General features: G+C 37.6%; 1 protein-coding gene across 1 annotated transcript; it reads right to left on the bottom strand.

Moving 5' to 3' along the window:
- Positions 1-1,891: 1,891 nt before the first annotated feature.
- On the bottom strand, positions 1,892-17,189 carry LOC107702453 (thrombospondin-2-like). The gene is made up of 20 exons (XM_016504778.1): positions 16,878-17,189; positions 16,081-16,151; positions 15,080-15,636; positions 14,699-14,783; positions 12,553-12,764; positions 11,858-12,092; positions 11,493-11,663; positions 11,037-11,213; positions 9,890-10,063; positions 9,609-9,736; positions 8,042-8,194; positions 7,666-7,884; positions 6,031-6,138; positions 5,755-5,914; positions 5,540-5,658; positions 5,217-5,451; positions 3,891-4,118; positions 3,530-3,801; positions 3,282-3,379; positions 1,892-2,558 (listed from the first exon to the last, which is right to left on the bottom strand). Exons 2-20 carry the CDS (start codon positions 16,145-16,147, stop codon positions 2,405-2,407), a joined length of 3,552 nt encoding a protein of 1,183 aa, XP_016360264.1. The 5' UTR covers positions 16,148-16,151; positions 16,878-17,189; the 3' UTR covers positions 1,892-2,404.
- Between the last annotated feature and the right edge of the window lie 745 nt (positions 17,190-17,934).

Genomic DNA, 17,934 nt, shown 5'->3' with positions numbered 1-17,934 from the left:
GATCAGTCAATCCACTTTGTTTCAATACCACTAGTTTTTGTTTTTATTTGGCATACTATTTATACGCACTTTCATGAGATCCGGTTGTTTTTTCTCATACATTTTAGTTAATGTTTGTTCCACAGCCATATTTTAACAATGTTTGTGCTTTTTATCTGAGCAAACATTTTTCACAATCAACTGTTATATGCTGTTCATATGCAATTTGAATAGATGCAAAATATATTATTTAAATAAAATCAAATAGATATAAATAGTTATGCTATGATTTTTAGTGTGCAGAAATCTTTTCATTTATGTATTAGTGACACATTAAGTTTATCAGTTTATGTTAAAATGGATGAAAATGTTATATGCATTTAAAATACATCACTCTCAAATCTAACAATCTTAAATGTAGAACTTTTAATAGGCTATTGAAGACTTTATAACTTGAATTTTTAGAGTCATGTAATCTTTGTATATAATTTTATTGACAAAAGTTATTTCATCACATATTTGCCATGAAAACGCATATGAGTGATCAAAATATCAAAAAAACAACTGATTGTTAGTTAATAAAAAACAAGTATGATACATAGAAATGTGATTAGCAGCAAGCCATACACTGTAGATGAATCTTAAATTTAACATCTAATGAAGTGCTCTGTGTTGCGTGGTGAATGAAACGACTGTAAATGAAACAAGTTGAGATTTAAAGCATGTACATGAGAGGTGTAATATATATTCCTTTATCAGCTCATAAAAATATGAAATTTATATTAAATTTCTCACTGGCATTTCCTGAATGGTGCTTCTTCTTATTGAATATACAAAAGAGGTGATTTTTAGTGTGCAGAAATCTTTTCATTTATGTATTAGTGACACATTAAGTTTATCAGTTTATGTTAAAATGGATGAAAATGTTATATGCATTTAAAATACATCACTCTCAAATCTAACAATCTTAAATGTAGAACTTTTAATAGGCTATTGAAGACTTTATAACTTGAATTTTTAGAGTCATGTAATCTTTGTATATAATTTTATTGACAAAAGTTATTTCATCACATATTTGCCATGAAAACGCATATGAGTGATCAAAATATAAAAAAAACAACTGATTGTTAGTTAATAAAAAACAAGTATGATACATAGAAATGTGATTAGCAGCAAGCCATACACTGTAGATGAATCTTAAATTTAACATCTAATGAAGTGCTCTGTGTTGCGTGGTGAATGAAACGACTGTAAATGAAACAAGTTGATATTTAAAGCATGTACATGAGAGGTGTAATATATATTCCTTTATCAGCTCATAAAAATATGAAATTTATATAAAATTTCTCACTGGCATTTCCTGAATGGTGCTTCTTCTTATTGAATTTACAAAAGAGGGTGCTGGTAGAATGGATACCTCAAAAATTGCTGGTTCAATGCCAAGTTAGGGTGATCTAGAAACTGGAGAGTTGCTGAGATCACAATCCTGGTTTGTCACCATTGTAGCAATGAGAGCAAGAAAAGTCTCCGCGGCTGGGGTCACTGAGGACCGGTGTTAAGCGATGGTTACTTACATGCACGCTCTGTAGTTTAAAAAAAAATTGACACTTTTGAAATGTTCAGGAATATTACATTACACTTCCTCTTGTCACATTCATTTTCTATGTAGATACTGTACAGTAATGGCCAATGACGAAGCCTTACTGACATGAATGCAATTTGATAACATATGCAAAACATTCTTTTAAACCTCATCTGTAAAAATTTGTCAATGTAAACAAATAAATAAGTATTTACAATTAGTCAGCAAGGGATACATTACAAAAGGAATGATAACTAATAACCAGAAAAAAAGACAAATAAGTTACAGTAGATAGTAGAAAAGGTAAGAATATAATACATCTCCCCTAAACATTGCAACAAACACAAAAGGCCACAAAAATGTTCTCCACAAGAATGATGAAAAAGACATATAAAAGAATAAAGTATATGAAATGAAAAACGATAAACCCTCAACACTCAGAGTCTTGGGTTCATATTCAAGATGGCAGGACTCAATGTAGCATTACAAAGATTATTTGTGCAACATTTAACTGAGAATCTAAAGCAATGCTGACCATACTTGTCCAGCAGGAGGTATATTCACCTCTTGAAGGCACCTCTGGTCTGTGGATCTGGCCTTTATGCAGGCCCTTATTGCAGAAAGTCTCATTTTCGTCTTTTACTAAGGCACTACACTGATCCGGTTTTGCTTTGATCAAAATAGTCCATGACAAGAGATACAGCACTCCAATCACACTCAATTATCTGCCAAAAAAAAAATAAAAATGAAAAAGAAAAGAAAAAAGGAAAAAAGAAAAGAAAAGTTAATAATAGAAAAAAGGAAGATCACAGGATATTTAAATGTTTTCATCTCTAAATAAAGTCATATTTGTTCACCTCTGCATTCATATTTGAGGTCAGAGAAGAAGACGGCCTCCTGGGAGAAAACAAATAACCCGAGTCGTCCACCTGCAAACGTTTTGTCATAAATGGGGCCTGAGTCTGCCATGATCTGCTTGCCTTCATACACAACAACTCTGGGGGAAAAATTACAGATTTTCATAAATGTAACATTTTCACATTATTTTTTATGTTTTTTTTAATAAAATGTATAAAATATTAAAACATTATTGATAGAATGTACATCTTTTATATAATTTTATATAACGTAAAAATTTTATTCTATTAATAAATTCTATACATATCACAAAAACGTGTGTCTAGGAACAGAATATATAATGTCTGTCTAAAACAAGATGTAGTCTGAGTCTATACCTAATGAAGCCACATTGTTTTTATACAGTTTTTTTATACAATATAAAATATAATATAATAAACATTAATTATATTCTTGATGTTATTGATAAAATTATATATTATATTATATTATTATATATTATATTATATTATATTATATTATATTATATTATATTATATTATATTATATTTATTATATTATATACTCATGAAAAAAAGTGTCTTGGAATAGAAAAGGTAGTTGCTGCCTAAAACAAGATTTAGTCTATACATAATGAAGCCACACTTTTTAATAGTTTTTTATACAATATCAAAAATAATATAATAAGCATTAATTATATTTGTGATGTTATTAAGGAAATTACATGTTATTTTTGTATTATTTTATATTGTATAAATATTATATTATATTATATTATATGTTATACACTCATCAAAAAATGTGTGTCTTGGAATAGAAAAGGTAGTTACTGTCTAAAGCAAAATGGAGTCTGAGTCTATACCTAATGAATCCAGTCTTCGGCCTGTGGATGAGATGCCAGCGGTAGGCGGTATAGTCTTTCCAGCCGATATTCTTTGGGTCGTGCCACAGAGTGCGCACCTAAAAGATATTGGAAAGCCATCCATCATTTTAAGCACTAAAACAGACAGCACTGCTTTGAATCATGGGAATTTATTAGACAGTTTATTGTTAGTAATGGCACGAAAAGAGAAATCTGTCAGGACTAATAAAAGCGAAGGGAGAGTTCACCTGCTGCTTGGTGTTGCCTGTGTGCCATAATGCATTGCGTAGATTTTCCCCAGTGCCTGTGGTGGAGTTGACCACCTTGAGAGAGACGCCAGAGATGCCAAACGCCTTCGATGGCTTGTCTTCCCAGTACGTCTGCGTGATCTGTTTCCACATGACTACGTAAAAACGTCGGCTAGACTGGTATCCAAACACAAAACCTGCATAATCATCATCCCTGTCTGTATTCACATAGAAGGTCCCGCTGAAATCCACAGCGCTGAACTCGTCAAAGCCTGTTATTGCGCATAAAGACAATCCAAAATCAATGCTGGCACGGTTTAGCTTTTCATGTATGGAAATGTTTGCATTACAGCTCACTTACCCACTGCAATTCCAGGGTCGGAGTTGGCAGTTTGCACAAGCTCTTTGCCCTGGTTTCGGACCACCCAGTTTGGATCAATCTGTGTGGTTCCCTTGGGGTCGAGGTGAACCATTTGAAACTTCCGGAAATCTGTGACGCTGATTGCACTGTTTTCCGGGCATGCATCGAAGATATCCGGGACTTTGTCATTGTCGAAATCATTCTCACAGGCATCACCACGGCCGTCACCTGAGAGAAAATATAAGAACTTTAAACCAACTGCTGAGTGAGTGTCTAAAGTAGATTAAACTAGACAAATAATTATAAACAAATCATTATGAGCTTATGAGGTCATATAAAGCCATATACACTGTTCGTGTTAAGACTATCAGTATAACCACTTCATAAAATACTCCAAAGCCACTGACCTAGAAAATTCTAATCTAAGCTTCAAAACATTCAATCATTTGATCTGCAAACCACTGGCATCACAGTGTAGTCTTAGCCAAGAGGTACTTTGTCTTTTGGAAAACTGGAAAACAATGGCTTTTCCCAAAGATTTAGGATTGTCTCTCTAAGCCAAGAAAACCTCAAAGATCTCCAATCTCCCCATAGACCGTGACAGCTTCAGCTAGCACTTGGAGTTCAGAGGGCTGCCGAAATGAACACCCTTTGGAATGCCAAGGCAAATTTCACCCCACTTAAATTTCAAATCCACTTTATAAAAGAGAACGCAAGCAGTAAGCATGGCCTGACAACAGAGAACTTATTCAACCATTATACCATTTAAGCTTAATATCAAGCTGCGTATATTTGTGTCTAAAATACCTCATAAAACACAAAGAGACGTGGAACACTACCCTGGGATGCAACTCTTCGGCATTTCTGATGCCAGCGAGACATTTATGCATTTCTTATCTGCTTGCTTTTTATGCCTTGTCTTTGATTTTCTGTTTTATGGGACAGATTCTTGGACGACCTTCATAGGAAATATGAACAACATCCAAAGCAACAGACGCTTGCATGACACAAAAATTGAATGCAGGATTGTGTATTAAGACAAACAGGTGTGAGGAGCCCAGAGGAAAATTCTTAATGTTGTTTATCAGTTTTCTCAGTTCTCTGGTAATCTGCAGAACAATTGTCCACATCATGCCATATATCAATAATTAGTCACATCATTATTTCAACACATTCCTTATTCTGGAGTGAAATGGTAAAGACCAGAAATGAGATATGATATATGAAGCGAGATATGAAGTGTTCTGTAAGAAGTGTTAGTGTAGCGGTTCAAAACACAAAGAGGGTGTTTTTTTTTTTATATAGTACATATAACACTGTTTTTACCATCAGAGTCCATTTGGTCCTTGTTGGAAACTAGTCTGCAGTTATCCCGGTCATCAGGAATGCCATCATTATCATCATCATGATCACAAGCGTCTCCTTTCCCGTCTCCGTCGTGGTCGGCTTGGTTTGCATTAGGTATGTACGGGCAGTTATCCATGTTATTTTGATGGCCATCTTCATCTATGTCCTGGTTGTCATCACACTGGTCTCCAATTAGATCATTATCTGCATCTGTCTGCAAAAACAAAATGGTACATTCTTTAAAAAAAATGAATAAAGATGTTTAATCTGCAAAAGCACTCAGTTTCCATTTTTCTCCAGACCTGTTGTGGGTTGTGGACTAAGGGGCAGTTATCACACTGGTCTCCGACACCATCTAAATCAGTGTCTTTCTGGTCTGTGTTGTAAATGAGAGGGCAGTTGTCTCGCTCGTTTAAAATCTCTAAGAGCAGAAATAAGAAAAGGACATGTGAGTCACATCTGTTGCAATCCAAAATGAGTCACATGGATTGTAAACGACGATCAAAGCTTCTTGTACCATCTCCATCCATGTCAATAGAACAGGCGTCTCCTTCCCCATTGTTGTCAGTGTCGGTCTGAGCAGGGTTATGTTCATATGGGCAGTTATCACAACGGTCTCCGACATCATCCTTGTCATAGTCATACTGCCTGGGGTTATACACCAGGGGGCAGTTGTCCTGGAATCAATATATCATATACATGTGTCTATATGAATAGCACACACTCTTACAGTATGTACATCAGCAGCATGAAGACAAATCCATAAACCTCACAGGTACTAAATCTACCTTACCCTTTCATCCACAATTTCATCGTTATCATCATCTTTATCACAGGCATCTCCTTGCCCATCATTGTCAAAGTCCTCCTGACCAGAGTTGGGCAGAGTTGGGCAGTTGTCCTGCAGAGATTCAAAGAAAAAGTTAAACACAGGCCTGTTTCACAGTGAAAGCATAAGCAGTGCATATTGATCTGTAAAAATCATAATCTGACTCTTGTGAGCAAATCAATGGCAAAAACTGAAGACTACTTAAATCTGACTTAATAATGTCTATTAAAGAAAACATCTGTTGCAACCTGCACATCCTCCACAGTGGAAAATTGAACATTATAAATTGCATGTGGTGCATGTGGTAACACATCTGTGGAAAATATCAAAATAAGCCACCACAACACACACAATGAATAACAAAATAAAAATTTTGTTTTTTTGTTTTATAATATCTATGAACATTCTATTCATCACACAACCCTGAAAATCTGTATCATGGTTTCCACAAAAACATTCAGCAGCACAACTGCTTACAAACATTAATAATAATATGGAATGTTTCTTTAAGCACCAAATCAACATACAGTACTAGCATGATTTCTGAAAGATCACGTGACTGGAGTATTGGCTTTGCCATCACAGGAATAAATAATGCTTTCAAATAAAGAAAACAGTTATTTAATATTGTAATAATATTTTTTCCCCACAATATTACTGTTTTTACTTTTTAAAAAAAAGAAATAAATGCAGTCTTTATGAGCATAATAAACTTCTTACAAAAACTTTTCAATGATTGTATACATATACGTTTTGTAATTATTATAACTAAGGTTTTTTCATGAAATAATTCTGGAAGCAATTATTTTAGTTAATTTTGGGCCCAGGCTGTCACACTACTGCTTCACTTATGTGTGCAGTGTAAAACAAGGCCTTATTCCAGAAATCTGACACTAATAGTTATTCATATCAAATGACCCTCATCAAATCACCCACATACAGTACTACTAAGAATTTCAAGCTTCTTCTGCTATGATATCTCAATTTTTCATTCTGTGCATTACCAATATTTTCCTTTATTTATTATGTGCACATATTTTATCCTTTATTGCTTTCTCGCTTGGCTCTCATTGCTTCCCAGGCTTCAGATCCATGATGCCTTGCAGATTCTGGTCCTGGTTTTTCTCCACGGTGTATCATGACATAATCAAGCAATTATCCATCACAAGAGAAGAATGATGTAATTATTACTTTTGCTCTCCCTCCCTTTGGCTAAACACCTCACTACAAAGACGTTTAAGGGATATAAAATATACGATTCCAAAAAGGCACGATAGACAGTAAACACTGGGCCAAATCAAAACATTCCTCTAGTTCATGGTCACTGGGCCCCCTGCCTGAGTTGATGCCATTGTCCTGTGGGGTTTATTAAGGTGAAACAATATTTCTTTCCATTTTATATTCCTTAGAAACCCACTCAAAGCAGTCCTCAGCTAAATCTTAAGGTCTGGATTGCATTAAATTGAACCAATGCAGAGACGTCTTTAGTCTCAGCATTTTGTCTTCAATATATCCACATGTTCTATACATTTTTTCTATTAAATTGACATATGGATCCAAATGAGGGGCATGACACTGGTTAATGTGGTTATGTAGTACCTTTTCGCAATGGTAGGTGGCATTTGCTCCACACACAAGATCCTGGTTGGGCCATCCATCCAGATCAAAGTCCTCTCCACAGATGATGCCATCTCCAGCATAACCGATACGGCACTCGCACTTGTACATTGGGTCACTGAAGTGACTAAGGAAGATGCATTCAGCATACTTGTGGCAACTGTGGCTGTTGTCCTTGCAGGGGTTGTAGGGTTCACACACCTATTTATAAGGAAAAAAACAACAGATACTAAAACTTTGTCTATTTAAACACACATGACCCAGAACTTTGAGAACTTGCTGAGGGTATCTGCTGGGAGGCTGGACGTAAATTAGCCACTCAGTAAGTGGTATGTGGGGTGATGTATATATGACTGACCTGTTTGTTGGTTTTAGCTGACTCCACTCCCATGCCGTAGGGCTGAGTCCCTTTGTAGCGCGGGGGGCAGGGGAGACAGTGGAATCCGGGGTCTGTATTCACACATTGCTGTAGGCCACCCACCTTATGACACAGATCTGATACCATATCACACTGCACACCACAGAATGCAAAAAGAGAGAAAGAGAAAAGCAGTACAAGGATCAGAATTGTCAGATTTGTACTGTATATACATACATACTGCAGGTTCTTGACCGTGTAAAATTCATCAACATGGTGCCACTGCCAAGGCATTGTTATGTGGTTCCTAGCGTGTTCTGGGGTAAGCAAAATAATCTTGTTTTCTGTTTGAAATAAGATTATTTTGCTTACCCCATTGGCAGATTATTTTGCTTGTTTCAAGTAAAAACTCACTTAAATTCGACTTGTTTTTTCTGAAAACAAGACAATCATTTTTACTTGTCTAGAAAATCCTTCTTGATTTAAGAATTTTTAGATATTTTGGCTGGAAACAAGACAAAAAATCTAAGCTAGAAAAGCATTTTTTGCAGTGAAGACAGCAAGGGTACTACTATGTTCAAGGCCCAGAAAGGTAGTAAGGATATGGTTAAAATAGTCCATGTGACATCAGTGGTTCAACCTTAATTTTATGAAGCTATGAGAAAACTTTTTGTGCGCAAAGAAAATAAAAATAACGACTTTATTCAACAATTGTTCTCTTTCTTGTCATTCTCTGCCATGCATTCACGAGAGTACCACGATGCATGCATGCGATGCTGCTGATGCAGGAACCGGTGTTCTGACGTAGAACCTGGATGTGCTGTGCCTTGTTTACAAGCAGAGGAATCCCCACACATACATCAAGGTACTGTCGTGAATGTGTGTCGAAGTATGATGCGGAAAAGAAGAAATCGTTGAAGTCGTTATTTTTGTTTTCATTTCACACAAAAACTATTCTCATAGCTTCATAAAATTACGGTTGAACCACTGACTATTTTAATGATGGCCTTACTACCCTTCTGGGCCTTGAACGCGTCAGTTACACTGCTGTCTATACAGGGTCAGAAAGCTCTCGGATTTCATCAAAAATAGAACTATCCCTTTAAGGCCTCATTCATATCTGTAGCACAAACATGCAGAACAAGTGCAGTCATATTTACCATTGTTCGATGAATTTTCACAGGCAAAATCCAGTACCCTTTAAGGCCTCATTCATATCTGTAGCACAAACATGCAGAACAGGTGCAGTCATATTTACCATTGTTCGATGAATTTTCACAGGCAAAATCCAGTCATTTTAATAGGAATCCATGCGATCGTGAGATTTTGCATCAGGTCAGTTGGTTATGCGAATTCACTGTGCTGACCAACAGACAGCTGTTTGTTTTGAAAGTGACTTCTGTATGAGCTGTGCTTCATACATCACTGCACTATTGACAAAATATAATGGACCTTTTTGCAAATTTCACTGATGTAACTGCACCTTAACATACCAATGTTAATACTTAGGGTTACAGGTTTGTTCAGAAGTATTTTGATCTAATTAGTCTGACGTAATTTTGCTCACCTCATTGACATCTTCACAGGAAGTTCCATTGCCACGATAACCATTCGGGCAGGGTCCACATTCCCAGGATCCATCAGAAGCTGTGATACACTCGACTCCGGAGAAGCAAGGGTTCGAAAGACAGCCATCTGTCAAATCAACACAGCACTGTTTTAGTATAAAACATCACATATTATTCTTTCTCACTTACTAAAAAAATAGATTTTAGGAGGTTGAAAGAGAAAAGCACTGTAAAAAGACATACATGCAACATATTTTGTTCATACGTTTGTTTTTCTTACCAATAGGACACTCCTGTCGGTTGCATACTTCATTTTCAATGGAGTCTCCAAGACACTTCCTTCCTCCATGCTGTGGTTCAGGGCTGTTACATTCCCTAACACGACTCTTCAGACCCCCTCCACATGTAGCTGAACACATTGCCCAGGGAGACCATGGACCCCAGCCACCATCAACTAAATGGCATAACATGGGATACATTTGCATTTATTAGTTATAACACCCTAAATGTTTGATTCACAAATCTGTTCATAGAGTGACTCAATGTCCCCAAAGGGCATGTACAGCATCTGTTTTGTGACCTAATGAAATTAATGTTTATATAATTATATAACATAAAGTACTATTCCTTGTTTTTAATGTGACAAAGTCCATCTGCTTGTTATTCAGTTTTTGTTTTATATTAAACTGGTTGTTATTTAGTTTTATTATGCCATTGTTCAGCTTATGCAATTTTAAGAGAACCAAACACAGATATTCTAGTGCTGCATACATCAAAGAACTGATATTGATGTAATGAAACGAACTAATAAAGCTAAAAAACATTTTTAGATATGAATTCACTTGGATTTCATTTTGGACCAAATGTTAGGTTATGTAATGCCTCTAATATATCGCAATCTGTGTGCTTGCACATTCCTGGCTAATGTGGAAATAACACATAAACGCCCAAAATAAGCAGGCACAATGCACATAGCTTGCCCTCTTCTGGCACTGCTCTTCAGAAACTAAAAGTTAGCCCAGATCCTAAACATTCAATAGCCCCTGATCGAAAAAATTGCAGGGTGTTCCCAGTCATCTGCCGTGTCTCCGATGTGAATCTCATTCATCAGGCATTTCCATAAGCATCTTTGCCATAATCCTCTGATTGAACAAATTGCCCAAATTTGTGTACCCTCCCTGCTCTAATGATAATATAAGCCCTGGAAAGAATGACATCATCCTCTCAATGTTTTCCAGTTAAGATCTGAACAGCAGGGTGGATGAGATGGTTTCTATATGAGCATGTGTGTGGTTGGGCTCAATTTGGGGTTGAGCTTTAAATTTTGTAGGGCTGTCAAAGTTAATGTTTAACAGCATAACATTTTGTGAAATGCAGCTAACATGTATTTTATATTTAACAATGGTGATTAAATATGCAATACTCACTCGGACAGGGGTCCATGTGGCAACTTTGTGTCTCTCGTCCGTCACCTTCACAGTCTTTTCCACCTCTTTGTGGAACAGGAGCATTGCAGTGACGGATACGTGTGATCAGACCCTCTCCACACGTCACTGAGCAGGATGACCATGGAGACCATAAGCTCCAGCCACCGTCCTGACGGACTGCAAAACACAATGTTACTATAAGTGTGCTACAATGGCTCACTTCCAGCTATCACACATACAGTGGTTGTATTCATACCTCTGCGGTCACATTTTCCCAAACTGCACTTGCGTGTCTGAATCGAGGGCCCAGAACATGTATTGCTTGACTGAGCAGGATGACCATGGAGACCATAAGCTCCAGCCACCGTCCTGACGGACTGCAAAACACAATGTTACTATAAGTGTGCTACAATGGCTCACTTCCAGCTATCACACATACAGTGGTTGTATTCATACCTCTGCGGTCACATTTTCCCAAACTGCACTTGCGTGTCTGAATCGAGGGTCCAGAACATGTATTGCTTTTGTCATCACAAGAGCGCCCCCTCTGTTGTGTGCCACTTCCACATGTGACTGTGCACTGAGTCCATTCTGACCATGGAGACCAGCCATCTTCACTGTCCATTGCTAGACAAAGACATATACCATAACATAAGGAAATGTACAAATATATATGTTGCCTGTTTTTGGGTCTGTCCATTTTTTTAAACACAAAAAAAGTTTTGTGTCCATAAGATTTTTTGAAAAAAGTCTCTCTTAAGCTATAAACAAAAGACAAATTTGGTTGTAATTCATCTCTGAATGTTTGTGCTTCCACTTACGAAGGCAAACTGGACAGCATTCACCATCGATGAAGGATGGATTGGCACATGCCACTGGAGGACAAGTGATTTGACGACAAACCACTTTTCCTTCTTGGCAGGTACATTTAGTACAGCTATCCACAATCCAGTCCTCTTTGTCCTCAAACATACGGCCATCTTGCCAACACATAGTCTGCTCTGAAAGACTCTGCATCTTATTTAGTGCCTCCTTCATCGCCATGTTTTCTTCTGTCTAAAAAGTCAGTTTGAAATTAAATGAATCACACAGTTGTTCATCTTCATGCTGCATTGAGACCTCATTCAGTCTTTCCACACATTCAAACATAACCAGCAGTCAAAATAACTATACATTTTCATGCATTGAAAATTTTAGATGTTTTCCAACAGAAAACTTTTAACGGTGATTTACTGAGCTCACATTCCTGCCACAGTTATGTGGGTAGATACCAAATTATGGTCCAACTATTCCGTTCATGTGCCCACAAACATAACTGCCCTCACATTTTTTAAACATCTGACAAAATCAGTTAACATCAACAATATGGCATGCTCTATCTGCGTGTGAGATCTAAGAGGCTCTTTTCTAAATTACAGAAGTTATACAGTGGGTGCCTAGTCTTGTTTAGGCCTGATAAAGTGTAGGATAACACGGGTTACATTTAGATCTGTCAAAGCAACACAACAGGACTCACCACTTTCTGCAGACCATCTATAAGGTTGCTAACAACAACTCTGAGACCCTTGAGCTCCTGGAAGAGGTTGGCCAGTTCTTCACAGGAACGTTCACACATCAGTTCTGAGGAGCTGGTTGCTGGAACATCTGTATCCTGGCCAATCACATTGGTGGCAATTGAAGATGGAACCTCCACCACCTCTGCGCCCTCACTGACTACATTCGCCTCCTCTGAGGAAAGAGAGAAGGAAATCTAATTAGATGTAGACATCTATAATTAACACATGAATTCCGATAGGTTGGTTCAAAAGCCATGGCACAACAATTCGATTTGTGAGACTCTTTACAATTGAATAATATGTTCATAGCGACCAGAGGCTCCAAAATGGACAAAAAACATAAATAACACTGTACACTATATTCCACATCTTCTAAAGCCACTCAATGGCTTTGCGTGATGAACAGACTGGTACCTCATGGGTGACCATAAGAGACTTCTTTCACAAATCTTACCATCCCAAACTTTTGAAGTAGTGCATACTATAATATCCCATCCATAACAGAACATTTAAGCAAAAAGAAAGCAAGAAAACTGCATCTGTCACTGGTCACAGAACTGGTTGAGCGAACATTGTGTCAGGTTGGTTGAGATGTTTTGATAGACCCACAGTGTTTACAATTTTCAGAGGAATCACAAACTACAAATGGGTTACTTATAGTTATTTGAGCAAGGTGGGATAAGAAAAAGTCTTTTAATGTTGGAAAAATTATACACTTCACCTTTAAGGCAAGTACGAAGATGGGGAATGCAGACATTGGGTATCTCACAGCATGACAACTAAACCTGTTTGCAATAAGGCCTCTTTATACACGACACTCAGGCGCTTGAAGATTGCAATAGGAAGCCAAATTAAAACATTTCATTGGCTCCTGTGATATAACACACATGTAACCGCGAGCAAACTGTTTCTAGGCACATAGACCTATCTCAGCAATTCTTGGTCGCCGTCTTTAGACGCAAAAAGTTATTTTTAAGTAGTTCAGAAGGAGTAATATAATATTAAAGTCTGGGTGGGGCAGTACTGTGAGTTACCCTAATAAACTATTATTAAAAGTCTAACATAAAACAGCACTTAGTTTTTAGATTAGACAGTTGTAAATATCTTCACTTGTTTCCTTTGTTATTGCCAGATAACAACGAAACGAAGACTCTTAGGGCAGCATCAAAGATAGCTTCATAATTTCTGGATATATGACATGTAGATTACCATCATGTGTAAAGAGTTATTCGTTGAACATACTCTAGACACTCAAAACATTTTTAAACCATGATATTATTTTGGTTTGAACTCCCCTATGTGAAGCCAGGGCTGTTTTTCTACATCTGTAGAACTAATTTAATCCTCAAGTGTGTTTCTGTGTGTGTGTGTGTGTGTGTGTGTGTGTGTGTGTGTGTGTGTGTGTGTGTGCGTATGTGGTAGTGCGAGTGTGTGTGGTTGCATTCATGTTTAACTTAACTACCCTTCCTTCTTGGCCTTATGACCTACTGACCCATCTATGTGACCCCACACATGGCCCTTTTGTTTCTAACAAGGTAAAATCATTTAAATATAAGCTAAAAATTAGCTAAATGCAATTTTTGTACAATTACAACAACATAACAGTCTTAAAACTAAATCATGAGGGTTGATGTGCATTGAAAAACACTTACAAGATCAGAACAGATTGATGGATGGCCTACTTAGACAAATACAGGCTTGTACTACACGCACATTATGGCAATTCCAAGCTAATAATTTCTTCAGTCACGGTGGTTGCTGCTAATCTGAGTGAGTGTGCACAGGTCTCCACAAGCGTGAGCCCCTCTAAGCATGTTTATTTAGAAAGCTAAGTGTCAAGTGCCAAAAACCTTCCACTGAGCGAAGGATGTAAAAAGCCTGCAGTTTAAGAACCCATTCTTTCCATAGCCACCATTCGGCTGACATTGAAGAAAACCAAAACACAAAATATTCCAACAAAATGGACATCATTACAGAACGAATCCCTTCCTGTCTGTGAGTTACATATTCCGTACAGCAGTTCCAATTAAACAGGAACTTCATCTTGATCCCACAAATCTTTTTTGGCTGTCTAAAAGAATGTTAAGACTCACAAGCCCCTCCTACCTGGGTTTCCAAGATCACATCCCCTGCTCTCCAGAATGTCCTCAAGTGGGGTGTCAAAGATAAAACGTACATTCTGCAGCAAGCCCTGAAAGAAACAACAGCTGCTGTCAGGCTTACTTTGCCAATTTTCAACCGTTCACATATATCTCCCATGACTGGGAAGTTGGGTTGGATTTACAGAACACTAGAGGATCAGCTGTAATTTATTACTCAGTTTCCAGCAACTTGTTTGGCATGCACTGCAACTACTAATGCCAACTAAATTGCCTTACAAAGAGCAAAAATGTATTAGTCGCTATTCTTGATATCCTGTAGCTTATGTCCTAATGCATTCAACTGGCATGCACTTTACTTTTCTCGATAATGTAAGGTCAAACATACCCTAAAGTGGCTTTCTCGTGTTGCCCCTTTGGCCACATACATACGACCACCTGTGGCGGTCAGGTGTTCATAGAAAGGTTCATCGAGAATAAAGCTATCAATGAGTCCACAACCAATGTACAAAGTTGCTGTCTCTCCATGCACATAAAGCGTTACATTCTTCCACTGTGAATCCGAGAGGTCTACATCCTCAAACGAGATCACATTACGTGAGCCATCAGCCCACCAGTACACCAAATCTAAAGTGTTGGTTCTTCCATCTGAAACAACTTCTAACTGCCTGCGCTCTCCAGGGCCTTCCAGTGCAAGAATGGTGCCACGGGATGTGCGGTCCTGGCGCAGAGTGGCTGTCAGAATGAAGCCTTCGTTGTTTTGTATCTGCAAAAGAAGTCTTTGTATCGCTGTGGAGCTGACCGAGGGGAGCTGGTCAAAACGGATGAAGCGGTATGCTGGAGCATCGCTGTCCAGACCCTTGAAAAGCTTCACACCGATAGTCTTGCGTGTGATCCCACTGGTTTCAAACAGGTCAAAAACTGTCTCATCTTCCAGTTGTGCATCTAAAAATGGGTACATGTTTTAAGTTATTTTACATTTGGTTATTCTATATTCAATTTGTCACTACATACAAAATCTGAGTCCATGTTTATTAAGCTACATGGAATATTTTACACCCCAGGACCGTTTTAAATAAAGGCAAAAAGGTGATTAAAGATGGTGTAACACTGAATTAGTCACAGGACATAAGAAACACGCTTTCCCTTGTGTGTGTGTGTGTGTGTGTGTGTGTGTGTGTGTGTGTATATATATATATATATATATATATATATATATAACCTAGCACAAAATGACTAAAAATAATACATGTAGGCTATATAATTGTTATAGTACAACAACAATATGACTCATATGATACATGCTGGTCCTAAGGTGATACACACTCAAATATGATGCAGTAAAGATTATTTAGATACAGAATATCAAGAAAAAATATACAGTATTACCTTGAGATTTTACGAAGGTGAAGAGAAGCAAAAGGGACAACATTCGGAGACATTTTCGGAGAATCATTCTTCTATGGATAACAATGGTAACCAAATGTTAATTTTTCACGTTAATTAAGTTACCTGCACCACAGTGGCTCTGCTGAAAACCAGGAAGACCTCATCTAGCATTAAAAATACATTATTAGACATGCTCAAATCCACTGAATCTATCAGGCTGTCCACTGGCATGCGCAATTGAGAAACTGCTCCAAAGCTTATGAACGAGTTTGTATAAAATATATGCTGTAGCCTATGTAATAAAACTGTACAATATTCTTTTGCACAAGTATACAAACAAATACATTAAAGGTATTGAAACTTTTGTGAAAGTGCGAATCATAGCCTACAACTACTTTTCAAAGGAATTTCCGTCAGGGCACAATCCTTTTAGATTTCAGTCGCACAACCAAAATGATCGTTTGGCGTACATAAAAACGTTTTTATGATTACGCCTGTCATATGTACACACAATAAAGTATTTTACTGACGTATGCTACTGAACGATAGGCGATTGATCAGCGTAGAGTTGCTATGGTTACCTCTTTACGCGCCTGCAACGCGAGCGTCTACACGGAGCACTCTGACTAAAATGTAATTTTTGAAGTTGTGAAAAAAAATCAACGGTAAAAACACTGTGACGCAAACGCATGTATAGTCTATGTAAAAAGAATACACATTTTTAAGAACCCACGACATATTCATTTTGGCTTCTCATAAACCAGCAACAATAGAAAAGTGACAAGCGCCTCACTTACCCGAACCAAAGGTGAACTCCGTGAAATATAGTAAAAAAAAAAATACCAGTCTACCAAAAAAGTATATGTACAAGACTAAAATAACTATCCGCTCTACTCCTCAGTCAGTTCCACAATGGTAAACCCAGGATAATGATCAAAAAGTCATTGCGTAAAACCTGGAGATGCCACGGGTCCCCAAGCGCAAAGTTTAAAATTCGCGCACGAAGCGAGTTACACAGTTCACAGAGGAAGACAGTCAATCACGAGATGTTACTGAACAATGTCTTTATGTTCCAATGCTGATACGTGATAAATCCAGATGATGCCGGACTCACGGGCTCCCTCCTCATAACTGATCTCTCTTGGCGCATATTTGGTTTCAAAAGGGGAGGGTTTGGGGTGCTGGAGGAGGGTTGCGCTGGACTGGAGAGGTGCGGGTTGTTGCAGTGACAGCACGTCATGACAGTTTTCATTAGCAAATGCAGTTCTGAATCGCGCCTGGGGCTGTTGGGGTAAGGGTGAAGACCTAAATGTGAGCATAGTTATGTGAGAAGGTCAAGATTGAAGTCAGGTTTATACTAAAAAGCACTAGAAAAGAAGTGTCAATGGACAGATGCCAGATCACACCAAACACACTCCACACAAAAAAAAATCTGTTAGTGATATACAGAGAGAGTGTACATATGTACAGTACAACTAAAACAATATATAAATAGTATATTACACTCTAAAAAATGCTGGGTTAAATACAACCCAGTACTGGGTAAAATAGGGACAAACCCAGCAATTGGGTTGTTTTGACCCAGCGGTTGAGTTGCTACCCAGAAGGTTGGGTTAAACATTCAACCCAACCGCTGGGTCAAAATAGCCCAATTGCTGGGTTTGTCCCTATTTTACCCAGCACTGGGTTGTATTTAACCCAGCATTTTTTAGAGTGTACTATAATATAATACATAATAATTTCCATCCTGTAATCCTATAGCCCAGTATCAAATACCAAATACAGTATGTGCCATAAATATTCAGACAGACAGACAGAGATAGATAGATAGATAGATAGATAGATAGATAGATA

Source organism: Sinocyclocheilus anshuiensis, unplaced genomic scaffold (genome assembly GCF_001515605.1).
Source record: "Sinocyclocheilus anshuiensis isolate Anshui unplaced genomic scaffold, SAMN03320099.WGS_v1.1 scaffold190, whole genome shotgun sequence".
Taxonomy (NCBI): domain Eukaryota; kingdom Metazoa; phylum Chordata; class Actinopteri; order Cypriniformes; family Cyprinidae; genus Sinocyclocheilus; species Sinocyclocheilus anshuiensis.
The sequence above is the reverse complement of the archived record's forward strand: the minus strand, read 5'-3'. Positions and strand labels throughout refer to the sequence as shown.

Bases quoted from the DNA above. Each gene is read 5' to 3' on its own strand.
- LOC107702453 (XM_016504778.1), bottom strand. From the start codon at position 16,147: ATGATTCTCCGAAAATGTCTCCGAATGTTGTCCCTTTTGCTTCTCTTC. The intron at 14,784-15,079 runs GTATGTTTGACC...TGTTTCTTTCAG, and splicing joins CACGAGAAAGCCACTTTAGG to GGCTTGCTGCAGAATGTACG. The intron at 12,093-12,552 runs GTGAGTCCTGTT...CTGACTTTTTAG, and splicing joins TAGATGGTCTGCAGAAAGTG to ACAGAAGAAAACATGGCGAT.